Below are 19,568 nucleotides of genomic sequence, written 5' to 3'. Positions count from 1 at the left end.
AATAAATTCGCAACATTTTCTAAAAACCTGTTTTTGCTTTGTCATTGTGAGGTATTGTGTGTAGATTGAGGAAGGAAAAAAACAATTTCATCAAGTTGAGAATAAAGCTGTAACGGAACAAAAATTGAAAAGTCAAAGGGTCTGAATACTTTCTGAAGGCACTGTACCGTAACTGTACACAGATACAAAGGGTATCGTGACAGAGTTTTGGAAATGCTCAGCTCTCCACACAATACAGGCACTACTGCAGGAAACACACACATACGTATGCACGCACGCACACACACACACACAAACAAAAAAACATACACACGCTTCTTTGGAATGGGCCCTGCTCCTGCCCCGTTACCAGTTGAACTGAAAAATGACTATGTTGATCCAGGGGAATATGCAATGCCACATACAAACGAGGAACATGGGTATTAATGCACCAGACACAGAGAGAAATAGCACAATGGGGTGTAGTCGCTTCATTAAATCTACTTCCACCTGTTTTTCAGTTTCTCTTTTCTTTTTTTTGAGCGGCTACAGAAATTCTATGGATGGATGGATGGGTGAATAGGCCAATAGGACTCACTGGTGTTGCATTGTGATCCGACCCAGCCGTCTGGACAGTGGCAGGCCCCTGTCAGGTGATCACATCTCCCCCCATTAGAACACTGACACTGCAGCTGACACTCCAGCCCATGGAATCCTTCAGGGCACGCTGCACAAACACAAACGGCACATCGAAACGCATGCACGCGCGCACACACACACACACACACACACACACACACACACACACACACACACACACACACACACACACACACACACACACACACACACACACACACACACACACAGTCACATTCCAAACATATCATGTGGGCATTCTTCACATACAGTACATACACAACCATACTCTAATTGGTTATCCAACACACACTTACGTTTTTCACAGTAGGTGCCTGTCCAACCAGGCAGGCAGGTGCAGGCTCCACCCATATGCTCACAGGCCGCCTCATTGGCACACTGGCACCTGCGTCTGCAGCCAGCGCCAAAGGAGCCCTCTGGGCACTCTGTTTCAGCGCCAGGGTAGAGACAGAGAGAAAGAGCTTAGAGAGAAACTAAAACACTTTTCCCTGCTAGTGACTTTGTTATTAAACAGTGTCAGGCAGAGAAGGCCCCAACCCAGCTAGTCTATGTACAGTCACACACATTGACACACACACACTCACACAAACCAGTGGAGGCTCCTCAGAGGAAGAAAGGGGAGGAATTTTAGAAAAATTATCCCTTTAGATAAAACTATACTAAATATGTCACCAAATACCTGATTAAAACACACTTTTGCAATGAATGTTTACAGTAGTCTCAACAGTACCCTCAAGGGTAGCACCATAGTGTAGTCTCAGCACAGCTATTTTCTAGCCTTCTCTGGCTACATTGACTTCAATACAAAACCTAGGAGGATCGTGCTCCTCACCCACTTCCATAGACCTACAGTACATGGTAAAGCTTCACTCCTTTCTATACTCAAGTCCAGCTCTCTCAGGTGTGAGAGGTTTAAGAGACCAGAGAGACCAGAGAAGCACAGCCTTCCTCTATGACCCTACTTCCAGAGGACGTCCTCCAACCAATCAAAGCTTTTGCAGTATGAACTAACATGTTGTCCATCCAATCAAAGGATCAGAGAATGAACCTAGCACTACGCGTGTGTGATTTTTGTGAGTTGGTGACATTGTTGGATAGATTGAGATTGAGATCGTTTTTAGGATATTATTCAATTCAAATTAGTTTGTTCACACTACAGGTACAGGAGGTAGATGATATATTGTTTTCTTGGTTTTAGAACTTTATATTTGTGTCGCATTAGTGTAATTTATTTAAATTTGCCTTGCCAACTTCAGTGGCAAGTAGCTAGCTAGCAGAGTGCAGTTTTCTCTGCCAGAACGACGAACGCCAACTACAACGTAGTGGATTTTTTGTTGAAAAAACCCTTTCATTGCCCACATCAGATTCAAGCTTCTGGGAAAAAGCCACATCGATCATGTCATGGATGAAGGTCTGCATATTCAAAGTACGAGAAGGTGAAACAGGGATGTTCTCAAGCAGCTTATCGACAAAGCTGCATTTTTGGCTATGTAAGAGTTGGCACAATGAGAGGGAAACAAGGCCAACTACAAGGAGCTTGCAGAGGTAATTGCACGTTACGATGCTTTACATGCTGAGAATATGGACGTTTCTAATGTCTTCTCTGGGACGCAGAAATAAATTCAAAATGATTTCATAGCTTCCATCGCACAATCCATTAAAAGTTATATAAAAAAAAGCCTACTGGGCACACATTGGTTGAATCAACATTGTGTCCACGTAATTTCAACAAAATTACATTGAACCAACATGGAATAGACAATGTATTGACATCTGTGCCCAGTGGAGGTTGACGCAGAGGGCGCTTTCCACTTTGCTCCGATATTTATTTAGCAAACGGAATGACCCCCGACAGACACAAGAAAATACTCTTGACATAAATGCTATAGCAGCCTAGTCTACACCTAAACATTAGTGATATTGACATGCTATATGGGATGAAAACTAGACAATTTCTCAGTCTGATCAACTACTACTACTAACAGCAGCTGCATACAGCCTATACGTCCTGTCCATCTGGTAAACAAATTCATAACAATGTATTTAAAGTCCATTTGTTTGTGTTAGTACAAAATGTGAATGTGATCAAATTTGGCTTATATTCCAACTCGGCCTGGCTCGGCTGCCTAGGATTAATCAATCAACACAACAGTGATGACAAAGACTGTGAATTATAGAATTTTAACTAGGCCAACAGTTGCATAGGCCTACACCAGTGGTTCCCAAACTTGTTATAGTCCCGTACCCCTTCAAACATTCAACCTCCAGCTGCGTACCCCCTCCAGCACCAGGGTCAGCGCACTCTCAAATGTTGTTTTTTTGCCATCATTGTAAGCCTGCCACACACACACTATACGATACATTTATTAAACATAAGAATGAGTGTGAGTTGTCACACCTGGCTCGTGGGAAGTGACAAAGAGCTCTTATAGGACTAGGGCACAAATAATAATATAATAATAATCAATAATTTTGCTCTTTATTTAGCCATCTTACATGTAAAACGTTATTTGTTCATTAAAAATTGTGAATAACTCATCCCTGGTTAATGAGAAGGGTGTGCTTGAAAGGATGCACATAACTCTGCAATGTTGGGTTGTATTGGAGAGAGTCTCAGTCTTAAATCATTTTCCACACACAGTCTGTGCCTGTGTTTAGTTTTCATGCTAGTGAGGGCCGAGAATCCACTCTCACATAGGTACGTGGTTGCAAAGGTCATCAGTGTCTTAACAGCGCGATTTGCCAAGACAGGATACTCTGAGCGCAGCCCAATCCAGAAATCTGGCAGTGGCTTCTAATTAAATTACATTTTCATAGAACCGCTTGTTGCAATTTCGATGAGGTTCTCTTGTTAAGATATCAGTAAGTGGACTGGAGGCAGGGCATGAAAGGGATAACAAATCCAGTTGTTTGTGTCATCCACTTCGGGAAAGTACCTGCGAAACTGCACACAAACAATCATACAATGATGAAAAGACCTGTGTGTTGCCCTTGTTAATGCAGACAGAGAAGAGCTCCAACTTCTTAATCATAGCCTCAATTTTGTTCCGCACATTGAATCTAGTTGCGGAGAGTCCCTGTAATCTTAGATTCAGATCATTCAGGCGAGAAAAAACATCACCCAGATAGGCCAGTTGTGTGAAAAACTCATCATCATGCAAGCGGTCAGACAAGTGAAAATCATGGTGAGTAAAGAAAACTTTAAGCTCGTCTCTTAATTAAAAAAAACTTCTCAATACTTTGCTCCTTGATAACCAGCGCACTTCTGTATGTTGTAAAAGCGTTACATGGTCGCTGCCCATTTCATTGCATAGTGCAGAAAATACACGAGAGTTCAGGGGCCTTGCTCTAACAACCATTTTCACTGTAGTGTCCAAAACGTCTTTCAAGCTGTCAGGCATTCCCTTGGCAGCAAGAGCCTCTCAGTGGATGCTGCGCTGCAGTGTACCCAAGAGGCGTCGGAAGCAACTGCTTGCACGCACGTTACCACTCCACTGTCTCCCTGTCATTCTAGGCAGAGTTCCTCTTTCCAGTGTCTGTGTTCTTTTCCCCATCTTAATCTTTTCTTTTTATTGGCCAGTCTGAGATATGGCTTTTTCTTTGCAACTCTGCCTCGAAGGCCAGCATCCCGGAGTCGCCTCTTCACTGTTGACGTTGAGACTGGTGTTTTGCGGTTACTATTTAATGAAGCTGCCAGTTGAGGACTTGTGAGGCATCTGCTTCTCAAACTAGACACTCTAATGTACTTGTCCTCTTGCTCAGTTGTGCACCGGGGCCTCCCACTCCTCTTTCTGTTCTGGTTAGAGACAGTTTGCGCTGTTCTGTGAAGGGAGTTGTACACAGCGTTGTACAAGATTTTCAGTTTCTTGGAAATTTCTCACATGGAATAGCCTTCATTTCTCAGAACAAGAACAGACTGACGAGTTTCAGAAGAAAGTTATTGTTTCTGGCCATTTTGAGCCTGTAATTAAACCCACAAACACTGATGTTCCAGATACTCAACTAGTCTAAAGAAGGCCAGTTTTATTGATTCTTTAATCAGGACAACAGTTTTCAGAGATGTGCTAACATAATTGCAAAAGGGTTTTCTAATGATCAATTAGCCTTTTAAAATGATACACCTGGATTAGCTAACACAATGTGCCATTGGAACGCAGGAGTGATGGTTGCTGATAATGGGCCTATGTAGATATTCAATTTTAAAAATCTGCCGTTTCCAGCTACAATAGTCATTTACAACATTAACAATGTCTACACTGTATTTCTGATCAATTTGATGTTATTTTAATGGACAAAAAATGTGCTTTTCTTTCAAAAACAAGGACATTTCTAAGTGACCCCAAACTTTTGAATGGTAGTGTAAGTGAACCCCAAATGAATGTAGTTCTCATCATATTTGCGCCTCTTCGATGGTCCAATGTCCATGTTTGTTCTTCGGTGCTTTCCCAGGTAAGGGGGCAGTAGCTCTTCGGCTGCATCAGATTCACAACTGTCTGTGTCCATGCAAGCTGGGCTAACAACAAATGTAGAATTACTGTTGCTAGCATTGGATGTGCTCGTGGAAGCAGAACAACTTGTGTCATCGACAGGTGCAGATGTAGAACTGTTGGTAGTAGCAGTACTACCAGTAGAGCTGCTATGTGTCTCTATGGACGTGGGCCTTACTTTATTTTTTACCATTTATCAATTTTCGAAAAAACAGAATGAGCAGCAGCTACGTTTGGCTACATACGAACCGTTAGTGGAATTCCCGCGAGAGAGTAACGGTTAATTTGGTTGGATGTTAATTATTTGACTAAGCTACCTGTATTTGACATTGTGTTGTTATTTCGCTAGACGGTATCATTTTATTTGTGGCAGTGAAACGAGGCTATTAAGAACAGGTAGGATTGCTACTTTATATTCTGAAAGGAGTTGTTGTTGTTTGTAACTGTGTAGGACAAGAAAGCGCATGCAGTCTCCATTAGCCTAGCTAGCTAGCTCGCTTAACTAGCTTCTCATGTTTTTTACTTTTAAAGGGTTTTTATTTAACTAGGAAAGTTAAATACCGTCAATACAGGTATTACGCAATCATATTGGATGATAAATAACCTTGCTATGGCAACTATTAGTCTTGGTTGGTTGCTGTCCCTTGATTTTTGAAACACACTTTGTCCCATTCTCCTAAATGTTCCAAGTCACCAGCCTCCATTAACACACACACACACTCACACACTCACACTAGAAAGGAGATATTTTATGTTTGTACTCTGTTGGCAGCGTGGTCCTGTGTAGCCCGCCTCACAGCGACACTGTCCCGTGATGAGGTCGCAGCTGCCATCGTTGTCCGGGCACTCACACACGTTGGCACAGTCCACCCCCCAGCGCCCGGCGTCACACGCTACCATGGAGACAGAGGTCAGAGGTCAAAAGTCATGACCTCCACAACTGGGTAGGGGGCTTAAAGGGAGAATAGAGTGCCATTTCAGACGCACAAGACCTTTCAGTATTTCAAATGTCTCTCCAAATCAAAGTGAACATGATCAAAAAAGGAACCAACTAATGAAGTACAGTGTTATCCCCTGAGGTCGATGTCTGCGCCCCTGCAGAAAATGTATTAGCTAAATAAAAATTCCCATAAAAACCTATCAGTTAAAGCTAGAGATATCTGTTTTTTTGCATTGGATGCGTCTCAATCCACGACACCCGCCTATGTCGCACTTCCACATCTGCGGTGAAAGGTGACAGAGCGAGAGCGCTGCTTGTCAGACCATGAGACAACTCAAAAATTGTAGCGTCCGAACGGTTTGGCCTACAAAACTATTATGACCCCTCTATGGAAAGATTGGACTTTCACACACATTACGGTGTTCTCCGTTTTGTGTGTCATCGTGGAGAGGTGAGACTCTCACGAACACGTACAGTACATGTCGGTTGATTGGCTCTTGGACACGCCCACACAAGACTCGTCTGAAGGTCCCCGGGGACTAGTTCATTTTCTAAAATGGAATTACAGTGTACAGTTCATATAAGGAAATCGGTCAATTGAAATTAATTCATTAGGTTCTAATCGATGGATTTCACATGACTATGGTAGGTCCGCCCACTTGGCAGTCAGGCCCACCCACTGGGGAACCAGGCCCAGACAATCAGAATTAGGATTTCTCCACAAAAGGGCTTTATTCCAGACAGAGATAGTCATCAGCAACTCCCCACTCCCACTCAGACGATCCCCTAGGTGAAGAAGCCGGATGTGGAGGTCCTGGGCTGGCGTGATTACACGTGGTCTGTGGTTGTGAGGCCGGTTGGACGTACTGCCAAATTCTCTAAAACAACGTTAGAGGCAGCTTATGGTAGATAAATGAACATTCAATTATCTGGCAACAACTCTGGTGGACATTCCTGCAGTTGCCAATTGCACGCTCCCTCAAAACTTGAGACATATGTGGCATGGTGTTGTGTGACTAAACTGCACATTTTAAAGTGGCCTTATATTGTCCCCAACACAAGGTGCACCTGTGTAATGATCATGCTGTTTAATCAACTTCTTGATATGCCACACTTGTCAGGTGGACGGATTATCTTGGCAAAGGAGAAATGCTCACTAACAGGGATGTAAACACACAAACATTTGAGAGAAATACTTTTTTTGTGCATGAACATTTCTAGGATTTTTTATTTCAGCTAATGTAACATGGGACCAACACTTTATATGTTGCATTTATATTTTTGTTCGGTGTACATATGGACACTTGTTAGTGCCAAAAATAAGGGGTTAAATACATGTAAAAAAAAATAACTGCTGTTTCCTGGTCTTTCTTATTTCTCTCAGATACATGTATAGGACAGACACTTCAGAACAAACTTCCTTTAGATTTTTGGGGGGGACTATCTGTTGCTCAATGTAGTGAATCTGTTATTCAACGCGTTTGCATTGGCTAATAGCACTAAGCCCAAATAAAATGTTTCATAAAAAAATGATAATAAAATAAATTATACTTCAAGGTGTCTTAAAATTCAAAAGCAAATAGCTAAATGAATCTTGGTATGACTTTCTTAAAATAATTCCATATATAGTGCCTTCAGAAAGTATTCACACCCCTTAACATTTTCCACATTTTGTTACGTTACAGCCTCATTCTAAAATGTATTAAATTGTTTTTTCCTCATCAATCTACACACAATATCCCATATTGACAAAGCAAAAAAAAAGTTATTCAGATCCTTTACTCGGTATTGTTGTTGAAGCACCTTTGGCAGTGATTACAGCATCCAATCTTTTAGGGTATGACGCTACAATCTTTGCACACCTGTATTTGGGGAGTTTCTCCCATTCTTCTTTGCAGATCCTCTCAAGCTCTGTCAGGTTGGATTGGGAGCGTTGCTGCACAGCTATTTTCAGGTCTCTCCAGAGATGTTCGCACCACCATGCGTCACCGTAGGGATGGTGCCAGGTTTCCTCCAGAAGTGACGCTTGGCATTCCAGCCAAAGAGTTCAATCTTGGTTTCATCAGACAAGATAATCTTGTTTCTCATGGTCTGAGAGTCTTTATGTGCCTTTTGGCAAACTCAAAGAGGGCTGTTATGTGCCTTTTACTGAGGAGTGGCTTCCGTCTGGCCACTCTACCATAAATGCCTGATTGGTGGAGTGCTGCAGAGATGGTTGTCCTTCTGGAAAGTTCTCCCATCTCCACAGAGGAACTCTAGCTCTGTCAGAGTGACCACCGGGTTCTTTGTCACCTCCCTGACCAAGGCCCTTCTCCCCCGATTGCTCAGTTTGGCCAGGTGGCCAGCTCTAGGAAGAGCTTGGTGGTTCCAAACTTCTTCCATTTAAGAATGTGAGAGGGCACTGTGTTCTTGGGGACCTTCAATGCTGCAGACATTTTTTGGTACCCTTCCCCAGATCCCCAGACAATTCCTTCGACCTCATGGCTTGGTTTTTCCTCTGACATGCACTGTCAACTACGGGACCTTATATAAACAGGTGTGTGCCTTTCCAAATCATGTCCAATCAATTGCATTTACCACAGATGGACTCCAAGTTGTAGAAACATCTCAAAGATGATCAATGGAAACAGGATGCACATGAGCTCAATTTTGAGTCTAATAGAAAAGGGTATGAATACTGATGTAAATAAGGTATTTATGTTTTTTCTTTTATATAAATTTGTAAACATTTCTAAAACTGTTTTCGCTTCATTATGGGGTATTGTGTGTAGATTGCTGAGTTCTTTTCCCTCCTCATTTCATCCATTTTAGAATACGGCTGAAACGTAACAAAATGTGGAAAAAGTCAAAGGGCCTGAATACTTTCCAAAGGCACTGTAGCTTAGTAGAACGCCCTCCCCCGGATTAGACAGGGTTTAGACTCTTATGGGTTATTATCACTATAATTGCAAGCCGTAGTGGTAGCAGACCTGGATTCACTACTATATGAAGTCTTTCAAATACGTTTGCTTTAGCCAGATGTGTACGGTTTACAATTTTTTATTTTTTTATTTTTAATTTTATCCCATTTTCTCCCCAATTTTCGTGGTATCCAATCGCTAGTAATTACTATCTTGTCTCATCGCTACAACTCCCGTACGGGCTCGGGAGAGACGAAGGTCGAAAGCCATGCGTCCTCCGAAGCACAACCCAACCAAGCCGCACTGCTTCTTAACACAGCGCGCCTCCAACCCGGAAGCCAGCCGCACCAATGTGTCGGAGGAAACACCGTGTACCTGGCCCCCTTGGTTAGCGCGCACTGCGCCCGGCCCGCCACAGGAGTCGCTGGAGCGCGATGAGACCAGGATATCCCTACCGGCCAAACCCTCCCTAACCCGGACGACGCTATGCCAATTGTGCGTCGCCCCACGGACCTCCCGGTCGCGGCCGGCTGCGACAGAGCCTGGGCGCGAACCCAGAGACTCTGGTGGCGCAGTTAGCACTGCGATGCAGTGCCCTAGACCACTGCGCCACCCGGGAGGCCTCAATTTTTCGACTCTTCTATTGGTTCCCTTGTGCCAGGGAAACTCAATTAAATCAATCAGATTGAAATAATATTTGATTTGAACCCAGGTCTGAGTTGTAGGGGGGTATCATAAAGTACTACAGCATTGATTGTGGCTCACACACTGTCAGCATTACCTCTACTGCAGCTGGGTCCAGTCCATCCTTCAGGACAGGCACAGCGGCCCGTCAACGGATGGCAGCGCCCACCGTTATCGCACAGACAGCGTAGATGGCAACCCAGGCCAAATCTACCCAACAGGCAGACTAAGAGACAGAGATAGTATGGTAAAATATATAGGGCTGGGAATTACCAGGGACCTCACGATACGATATTATCACATTCCTTAGGTGCCGATAAGATATACATTGCGATTCTATACATATCACGTATTGAAATTCGATACTGCAATTTTATTGTGATTTGATGTTCCAAACATATTGCTCACTACTGTATATGTCTACTGCAGAGGAACAAGAGAGACATGAGGAAACGAGTTTAGGAGATACAGTGCCTTCGGAAAGAATTCAGACACCTTGACTTTTGACACATTTTGTTTATTTACAGCCTTATTCTAAAATTGATTAAATTTGAGTTTTTTTCCTCATCAATCTACACAGAGTACCCCATAATGACAAAGAAAAAACAGTTTTAATTTTTGTTGTGCTAATTTATAAAAAATAAAAAACTGAAATATCACAATTACATACATTTGAAGTCATAAGTTTACATACACCTTAGCCAAATACATTTAAACTCAGTTTCACAATTCCTGACATTTAATCTTAGTAAAAAATCCCTGTTTTAGGTCAGTTAGGATCACCAATTGATTTTAAGAATGTGAAATGTCAGAATAATAGCAGAGAGAATGATTTTTTTCAGCTTTTATTTCTTTCATCACATTCCCAGTGGGTCAGAAGTTTACATACACTCAAGTAGTATTTGGTAGCATTGCCTTTAAATTGTTTAACTTGGGTCAAACATTTCGGGTAGCCTTCCACAAGCTTCCCACAATGAGTTGGGTGAATTTTGGCCCATTCCTCCTGACAGAGCTGGTGTAACTGAGTCAGGTTAGTAGGCCTCCTTGCTCGCACACGCTTTTTCAGTTCTGCCCACAAATTTTCTATAGGTTTGAGGTCAGGGCTTTGTGATGGCCACTCCAATACCTTGACTTTGTTGTCCTTAAGCCATTTTGCCACAACTTTGGAAGTATGCTTGGGGTCATTGTCCATTTGGAAGACCCATTTGCGACCAAGCTTTAACTTCCTGACTGATGTCTTGAGATGTTGCTTCAATATATCCACATAATATTCCTACCTCATGATGTCATCTATTTTGTGAAGTGCACCAGTCCCTCCTGCAGCAAAGCACCCCCACAACATGATGCTGCCACCCCCGTGCTTCACGGTTGGGATGGTATTCTTCAGGTTGCAAGCGTCCCCCTTTTTCCTCCAAACATAACGATGGTCATTATGACCAAACAGTTCTATTTCTGTTTCATCAGACCAGAGAACATTTCTCCATAAAGTACGATCTTTGTTACCATGTGCAGTTGCAAAACGTAGTATGGCTTTTTTATGGCGGTTTTGGAGCAGTGGCTTCTTCCTTGCTAAGCGGCCTTTCAGGTTATGTCAATATAGGACTTGTTTTACTGTAGATATAGATTATTTTGTACCCGTTTCCTCCAGCATCTTCACAAGGTCCTTTGCTGTTACTCTGGGATTGATTTGCTCTTTTCGCACCAAAGTACGTTCATCTCTAGGAGACACAAGGCATCTCCATCCTGAGCGGTATGACGGCTGCGTGGTCCCATGGTGTTTATACTTGCGTACTATTGTTTGTACAGATGAACGTAGTACCTTCAGGCATTTGGAAATTGCTCCCAAGGATGAACCAGACTTGTGGAGGTCTACAATTATTTTTCTGAGGTCTTGGCGGATTTCTTTTGATTTTCCCATGATGTCAAGAAAAAAGGCACTGAATTTGAAGGTAGGCCTTGAAATACATCCACAGGTACACCTCCAATTGACTCAAATTATGTCAATTAGCCTATCAGAAGCTTCTAAAGCCATGACATCATTTTCTGGAATTTTCCAAGCTGTTTAAAGGCACAGTCAAATTAGTGTATGTACACTTCTGACCCACTGGAATTGTCATACAGTGAATTATAAGTGAAATAATCTGTCTGTAAACAATTGTTGGAAAAATTACTTGTATCATGCACAAAGTAGATGTCCTAACCGACTTGCCAAAACTATAGTTTGTTAACAAGACATTTCTGGAGTGGTTGAAAAACAAGTTTTAATGACTCCAACCTAAGCGTGTGTAAACTTCCGACTTCAACTGTAAGTATTCAGACCCCTTACTCAGTACTTTGTTGAAGCACCTTTGGCAGCGATTACAGCCTCGAGTCTTCTTGATTATGACACTACAAACTTGACACACCTGTATTTGGGAAATTTCTCCAATTCTTCTCTGCAGATCCTCTCGAGCTCTGTCAGATTGAATGGGGAGCGTTGCTGCACAGTTATCTTCAGGTCTCTCCAGAGATGTTCGATCGGGTTCAAGCCTGGGCTCTGGCTGTGCCACTCAAGGACATTCAGAGACTTGTCCCGAAGCCACTCCTGCGTTGTCTTGGCTGTGTGCTAGGGTCGTTTTCCTGTTAGAAGGTGAACCTTCGCCACAGTCTGAGGTCCTGAGCGCTCTGTATCAGGTTTTCATTAAGGATCTCTGTACTTTGCTCCTTTCATCTTTGCCTCGATCTTGACTAGCCTCCCAGTCAATGCCACTGAAAAACATCCTCACAGCATGATACTGCAACTCTTGACTCTTGACATTCAGGCCAAAGAGTTCAATCTTGGTTTCATCATACCAGAGATTATGTGCCTTTACTGAGTCTGGCTTGCGTCTGGCCACTCTACCATAAAGGCCTGATTTGGGGAGTGCTGCAGAGATAGTTGTCCTTCTGGAAGGTTCTCCCATCTCCACAGAGGAACTCTAGAGCTCTGTCAGAGTGACCATCGGGTTCTTTGTCACCTCCCTGACCAAGGCCCTTCTCCCCCGATTTCTCAGTTTGGCCGGGCGGCCAGCTCTAGGAAGATTCTTGGTGGTTCCAAACTTCTTCCATTTAAGAATGATGGAGACCACTGTGTTCTTGGGGACCTTAAATGCTGCAGACATTTTTTGGTACCCTTCCCCAGATCTGTGCCTCGACACAATTATGTCTTAGAACTCTACGGACAATTCCTTCGACCTCATGGCTTGCTCTGACATGCATTGTCAACTGTGGGACCGTATATAGACAGGTGTGTGGCATTCGAAATCATGTCCAACCAATTAAATTTGCCACAGGTGTACTCCAATCAAGTTGCAGAAACATCTTAAGGATGATCAATGGAAACAGGATGCTCAATTTCGAGTCTCATTGCAAAGGTTCTGAATACTTATGTAAATAAGGTATTTCTGTTTTTTATGTTTTAATAAATTTGCTAACATTTCTAAAAACCTGTTTTCACTTTGTCATTATGGGGTATTGTGTGTCGATTGCTGTGGATTTTTATTTATTTAATCCATTTTAGAATGAACAAAACGGGGAAAAATTCAAGGGATCAGAATACTTTCCGAAGGGATCAGAATACTTTCCGAAGGCACTAAGTTCTCAAAACATGTTGGCACACCATTTTTAACATTGAGAACAAGCAATAGGCTGAGAAATACCTTGAGCACAGGTACAGCTGACTAACTTAACTACTTAGCAAAAAATAATATTTTTGTTATATTATTTATTTATTTTTACTAATTGATACTTGGTCAGTGTCAATATTAAATTATCAAAAATTATATTGCGATACTCCACTGTATACATTTTTTCCCCCACCTCTACAATTATACTAAGTCTGAGGAGTGGTAACTAGAGTGTGTGTGCACGTGTGTCTCTCACCACTCTGACAAAGGGTGCCCATGTATCCAGGTTGGCAGCGGCACGTTCCATTGTGTTTGTCACACACTCCCCCGTTCTGACAGTGAGGACAGGAGCCTGAGCAGCCCACACCCCATCGACCCTCCTCACACTCTAACAAACAAACAGACAGAGAGAGAGCGAGAGAGAAAAAGTGTGAGAGAGAGAAAGACTCCAAAGACTACATGGTGAATTAATTGTTCTATTCTCCATCTCCTTAATACTATTAAGTATTATTATTCTGACCAGTGTTCCATGGTGAAAGAATGAACAGAGTAGTATTTCTCATGTCTTCTATGAAAATCAAATTTGATAAAGTGCTGTTTTAAAATATGTATAACTCGCAGTGGCGATTCTAACATCTAAATGTTGTTGGGGGAAAAAAATGTTTTTGTGGGGAATGCATGCCAGCAAAGCCATTACACAACACTAAACAATACATTAATTGCACTATAATGGTGACAAATGGTGCCTACAAACTGTTAGGGCCTACATAAAGCTGTCCCAACAGAGTCCCAAAACCTTACCAATACTACACCTGGCTATCAGCGGAACCTTGTCTGGCAGCGAAACAGTTCATTCAGGCTCATTTACTGCCTTTAAAAAGAACATAGCTGATATGGCTGACTTGCGTAAACAATTGTGGTTTCTTCTGACAATTGAGATGTACAAAATATGGCATAAGGGGCGACAAGCGGACAAGAGTCAATGCGTAATTTTGATTAAGACATTAATGAGCGAGCTAGGACGGACGTACTGTAGTCAATGTAACTATTTGTTCAGCACTTTTGAAATGTACAGCGACAGAATTCAGAACATGGGCCGTTCATACAGTGTTCTCCCTGTACACCAAGTCAGAATTGTAGGATAAATAAAGGGGCATACAAGCAATGAAAGCGCTTACAATATTTTATAATTATTTTTTCTCTAAAACAGGTTATAGGCTACATGTGCACCACCAAATCAGAACAGTAGGTGAAATTAAGAGGGGATAATATACCAAATTATTAGGGTGAGGAACATGGACTCCTAACAGCATACTATACAGCATACACTTAGTATTACTTTCTGAGCTACAATTTACATATCTCCCTGGCATATTACATCATTTATGCAGCAGCGTACAATACATTTTTGGGTTCACCTTGTTGTGCTGTGCTCACTTGAACAGGAAGGTGGCGCGACGGTCCTTCGTGGGCAAATTTTGTCATCAAACTTTGTCATCAATCTGGCATTCTCTGGATTTATGGTGCTTTCAAGAAAACTGGAAACTCAGAAAAAAAAAAAATCATGACGACGTCAGTGATCTTCAGGTTGTAGCTCTAGAAAGAGGCCCGAGTTCCCGACTTACAATTCCGAGTTGGTTGACCGTTCAAAACGTATTTTCCCAGTCGGAGCTCGTTTTTTCCCCCCTGAGTTCCCAGTTGTCTTGAACTCACTGAAGTCAGATTTCCCAGTTCCGAGTTAAGTGGCTTTGAGCGCGGCAGAAATCATGCTGGATTGACAATGTTAAATGTTTATCATTTTAAGCTTGGAAAAACAACTCTTAAACCCAGACTTGGGACCACATTGTCACGTTCCTGACCTGTTTTCTGTTGTTTTGTATGTGTTTAGCTGGTCAGGGCGTGAGTTGGGGTGGGCATTCTATGTTATGTGTTTCTATGTTTAGGTTCGTTGGTAATTAGCCTTATATGGTTCTCAATCAGGGACAGGTGTTTGACGTTTCCTCTGATTGAGAACCATATAAAGGTAGGCTGTTCACACTGTTTGTTTGTGGGTGGTTGTCTTCCGTGTCTGTGTCTGTGCACCACACGGGACTGTTTCGTTTGTTCGTTCGTTTGTGTCGTCTGTACCAGTTCATGCGTTCTTCGTGTATATGTAAGTTCGTTTGTTCGGGTCTGTTTGACTTCGTTTATTATTTTGTATATTCTCAAGTGTGTTTAGTTTTCGTCTTGTTTAATAAATATTCATGTCGTATCACAACGCTGCGTTTTGGTCCAATCCCTACTCCTCCTCTTCGGACGAAGAGGAGGAGGACAACCGTTACACACATAGCCAATCCACTGAATAGCAGGCTAGTGATTGCTTTGCAATGCTTGCAGTTAGCCACTAATTCCTTCCAAATCACTCATGTTGAATTTGCGATTTCCAACTTGTGTAATGTTTTGTCCAATGGCCGGTCAATCAATCAATCAATCAAGTTTATTTTATATAGCCCTTCGTACATCAGCTAATATCTCGAAGTGCTGTACAGAAACCCAGCCTAAAACCCCAAACAGCTAGTAATGCAGGTGTAGAAGCACGGTGGCTAGGAAAAACTCCCTAGAAAGGCCAAAACCTAGGAAGAAACCTAGAGAGGAACCTGGCTATGAGGGGTGGCCAGTCCTCTTCTGGCTGTGCCGGGTGGAGATTATAACAGAACTATGCCAAGATGTTCAAAAATGTTCATAAGTGACAAGCATGGTCAAATAATAATCATGAATAAATGTCAGTTGGCTTTTCATAGCCGATCATTAAGAGTTGAAAACAGCAGGTCTGGGACAGGTGCCGGTTCCATAACCGCAGGCAGAACAGTTGAAACTGGAATAGCAGCAAGGCCAGGCGGACTGGGGACAGCAAGGAGTCACCACGCCCGGTAGTCCCGACGTATGGTCCTAGGGCTCAGGTCCTCCGAGAGAAAGAAAGAGAGAAGGAGAAAATTAGAGAGAGCCAAGATTTTCAAAATGTTCATAAATGACAACCATGGTCAAATAATAATCAGGAATAAATGTCAGTTGGCTTTTCATAGCCGATCATTAAGAGTTGAAAACAGCAGGTCTGGGACAGGTAGGGGTTCCGTAACCGCAGGCAGAACAGTTGAAACTGGAATAGCAGCAAGGCCAGGCGGACTGGGGACAGCAAGGAGTCATCATGCCCGGTAGTCCTGACGTATGGTCCTAGGGCTCAGGTTCTCAGAGAGAGAGAAAGAAAGAGAGAACGAGAGAATTAGAGAGAGCATACTTAAATTCACACAGGACACTGGATAAGACAGGAGAAGTACTCCAGGTATAACCAACTGACCCTAGCCCCCCGACACATAAACTACTGCAGCATAAATACTGGAGGCCGTAAATACCGATGAGCACCGATACGTTTTATCTATAAATACTCTTCATTATTTCTCTTCATATGACAAGGATTAAAAAGCATTTGCCAGTAGATTGTCAACTTGATGATTATGACTGCTAGCTTGCTAGCTAAGATTTTGAAAGTATGATGTTGACATGATCAGTCCAATCAAAGCTACTGTAGATATAACACGATTTGACGTCATTTTATCTGTGGCCAATGACTTCTAATGTAACTCTATGGCAGCACCCACGGGGGCTTGCATTTTGGTGGGTTGCCGCTGATAACTCTCTACAGAGGGTTTTTCTGACGACAAATACTCTTGATCTGTCTCTCTCTCGCTTTCTCTCTCCCTCACATGTGTACTATAATGGGTGCACAAGCCTTTTTTGTTAACATTGTTTTTATGGGTCCATATTGTGACACAACTCTTCCTGCGAAACAGTGAATGAAGAGAGGCTCCAATGCTTTAGCTGCCCCATCATTTTCCGTGCCGTTTTGGTTCATGTTGACCTTAGCCAGAGGTGAACAAGGTCGAGTAAAGACACTCGATGCGTCCCAAATGGCAGAGCCCTGGTACAAAGTAGTGCACTAAGTAGGGAATAGGGTACCATTTGGGACACAGCAAGTGTGGTGTGGAACTTAAGCCCTCACTTCTCTCTAAAACCGCCAGACTCAGTTCCATCTCCTCCTCCAAGGAGCTCGTATTCACAACAATGTCCAAGAGAAGCTCAAACGGACCCGAATGAAAGACATCAGAGATGGAATCACAACATGTTTTTTTTGGATTGTTTTACTATGGTTAGCCGTTGGAGAGAGATGTGTGGTCACATTGTTGAATGTAACACACATACTGCTGCGTCTCTGGCCAGCCCATCCCATGGTGATTTGAAGAGGGCTTTTAAAGAGGGCCGACCATGGCCGATATTGCTGCACAGGGATATTTCCATGCCGGTATGCCAGGATATTCCTATTGGATTTGTCATTATGCCTGGGCCAGCCAGATGAGGATGGGCTCTGGTTCTAGGAGTACTGGTTCTCCTATCTAGTTTTCCTTTTTTTCCAAACACCTCGGAGGTTGAGGTTTTCTGTGACAGCTCTATGTTGTGCACTGTTGATACTCTATATTCCTAGTGCCTGACAAATGTCCTTGGATGTTTGCGTAGTACACATAAGAGAAAAGGCAGCAATATAACAAATATTTTGGATTCAGTGATTGGAAACCACTCCACCAACCATCCCTGTTCCTCTTCCCCATTGCCCTATTAGCATGTTGCCCCCCGTCCTTACCAGTCTCGCAGTGCTGTCCAGTCACACCGTCAAGACAGTGGCACTGTCCTGTCACCTTGTCACATGGCGCGCCAGAGCAGTGGCACAATTGGTTACATTCAGCCCCGTAGCGCCCCTTCAGGCAGTCTGTAAGAGAGGACACACACACACAGACATTCATGATTCATTGACAGATAGTATGATGATATACAGATGAAGTATTTATGCTTACACAGCTGTTTGGCTACCCTCAATTGACTTAATTTGGATGAATATGTTTCGATTGGATTGACATGTAGGAAATATGTGTGGATGTGTGTTGGACACCCTCTACTTATCCTGCATCAGTTTCTCTTGAAAGGTGGACCTGTCTAGCACAGCATGTCCAGAAACTCCCCATTTGCTACAGGTGTAGGATCTTAATTTGACCCGTTTCCCACAGCAGGAAATAATCCTGCCACAACAGGAAATGTGAATTAATTTGTGGATTAGAACTACGGAGCAGCTGCTGTACCCAATTTGATGGAAACCCGATTTGCCGTGGTTAAAGATACTGAGATTTCTGCACATTTTTATTTTACATAGCTACGAAGGCAGTGGAGTGGGCAGCAGCTCCTGCTCAGTGCTCCTCTGCCGCATCACCCTCCTTGATCGGAAATTAATGCCTTTGTCTGGTGTAGCCTATAAACTCCATGTTGTACACAAAGGACATGTTGGACATGTTCAAACTATTGCATTCCATGCCTCAGTAGGATAGTTCATGTTATTTTGACCAGGAGGGAAGTCAGGCTACATGCTATGTCCACGATCAACATGGTCGTACAAACAAGCAGATACCTTTTTGGCCCCAATGCAAAACTCAAGTGGGGAGTTACATGCAGCTATGTACGCAGCATATCAAACACAGGCAACACACACATACACTCAGTCTAATTAGCAATGTAATATTCTTTAGCGATGTAATGTTGAAAAACAGCCTACAGCATCATGGTTCAGTAAGGGGGAGTAAAGAAAGAAACGTGAAGGGAGGTGGTGTGTGAGCAGCAGCTAATTAGAAACAATTACAAACTTTAGAAGCCCTTTTAAACCTCAAAAACAATTTAAGATCCTACATATGTAATGTTGATGTACATGGAAAAGCAGCAATGTGCACTCTCTAGTAAAATTAATTGATGAGAGAGAGAGAGAACGTGCACATTGCTCACCACCCAACAATCACCCCAGAGCATCTGCACGACCACTCCCACCTGAGGAAGCAGACAGTAGGGATGTTTACCAAGTCTCTAAAGGACGTGGCACTTGGTAGACAAACACCCCATGCCGCACTGGCCAGAGGACCACCCAGAGACCCCTACCAGACCACTGCACCACCAAGGAGCCCCAGGCCCATTCAACGCCACACCAGACCCAGCGCACCCCACAGGCCCCACCCACCACCAGAGCATCACCACTTCCATCGGCTTATCCAGACTGGACAGGGCCCAGCCTACTACCCCGCACCAGACCACCACCTCTACCAGACCAGAGAGGAAGCCACACGGCCCAGACCTGGCCCCCCTCCACAGGGCCCAATAGCAGGACCAGCACAGCTACGCAGAGGTCGTCAGAGGACAAGAGAACCCT

General features: G+C 43.2%; 1 protein-coding gene across 1 annotated transcript in view; it reads right to left on the bottom strand.

Annotated features, from left to right (window-relative positions):
• The window catches only part of LOC120060891 (multiple epidermal growth factor-like domains protein 6), an 86,604-nt gene that overhangs the window by 18,287 nt on the left and 48,749 nt on the right, over positions 1-19,568 (bottom strand). Inside the window, exons 15-20 of the mRNA XM_039010307.1 lie at positions 17,938-18,092; positions 13,551-13,749; positions 9,748-9,876; positions 5,888-6,019; positions 936-1,064; positions 578-706 (exon numbers count right to left, since the gene is read on the bottom strand). Coding sequence (XP_038866235.1) covers positions 578-706; positions 936-1,064; positions 5,888-6,019; positions 9,748-9,876; positions 13,551-13,749; positions 17,938-18,092 — 873 coding nt within the window. The remainder of the gene's footprint in view (positions 1-577; positions 707-935; positions 1,065-5,887; positions 6,020-9,747; positions 9,877-13,550; positions 13,750-17,937; positions 18,093-19,568) is intronic.

Source organism: Salvelinus namaycush, chromosome 16 (genome assembly GCF_016432855.1).
Source record: "Salvelinus namaycush isolate Seneca chromosome 16, SaNama_1.0, whole genome shotgun sequence".
NCBI classification, from domain to species: domain Eukaryota; kingdom Metazoa; phylum Chordata; class Actinopteri; order Salmoniformes; family Salmonidae; genus Salvelinus; species Salvelinus namaycush.
Note: the sequence above shows the minus strand (reverse complement) of the source record. Positions and strands in the feature narration are given on the sequence as shown.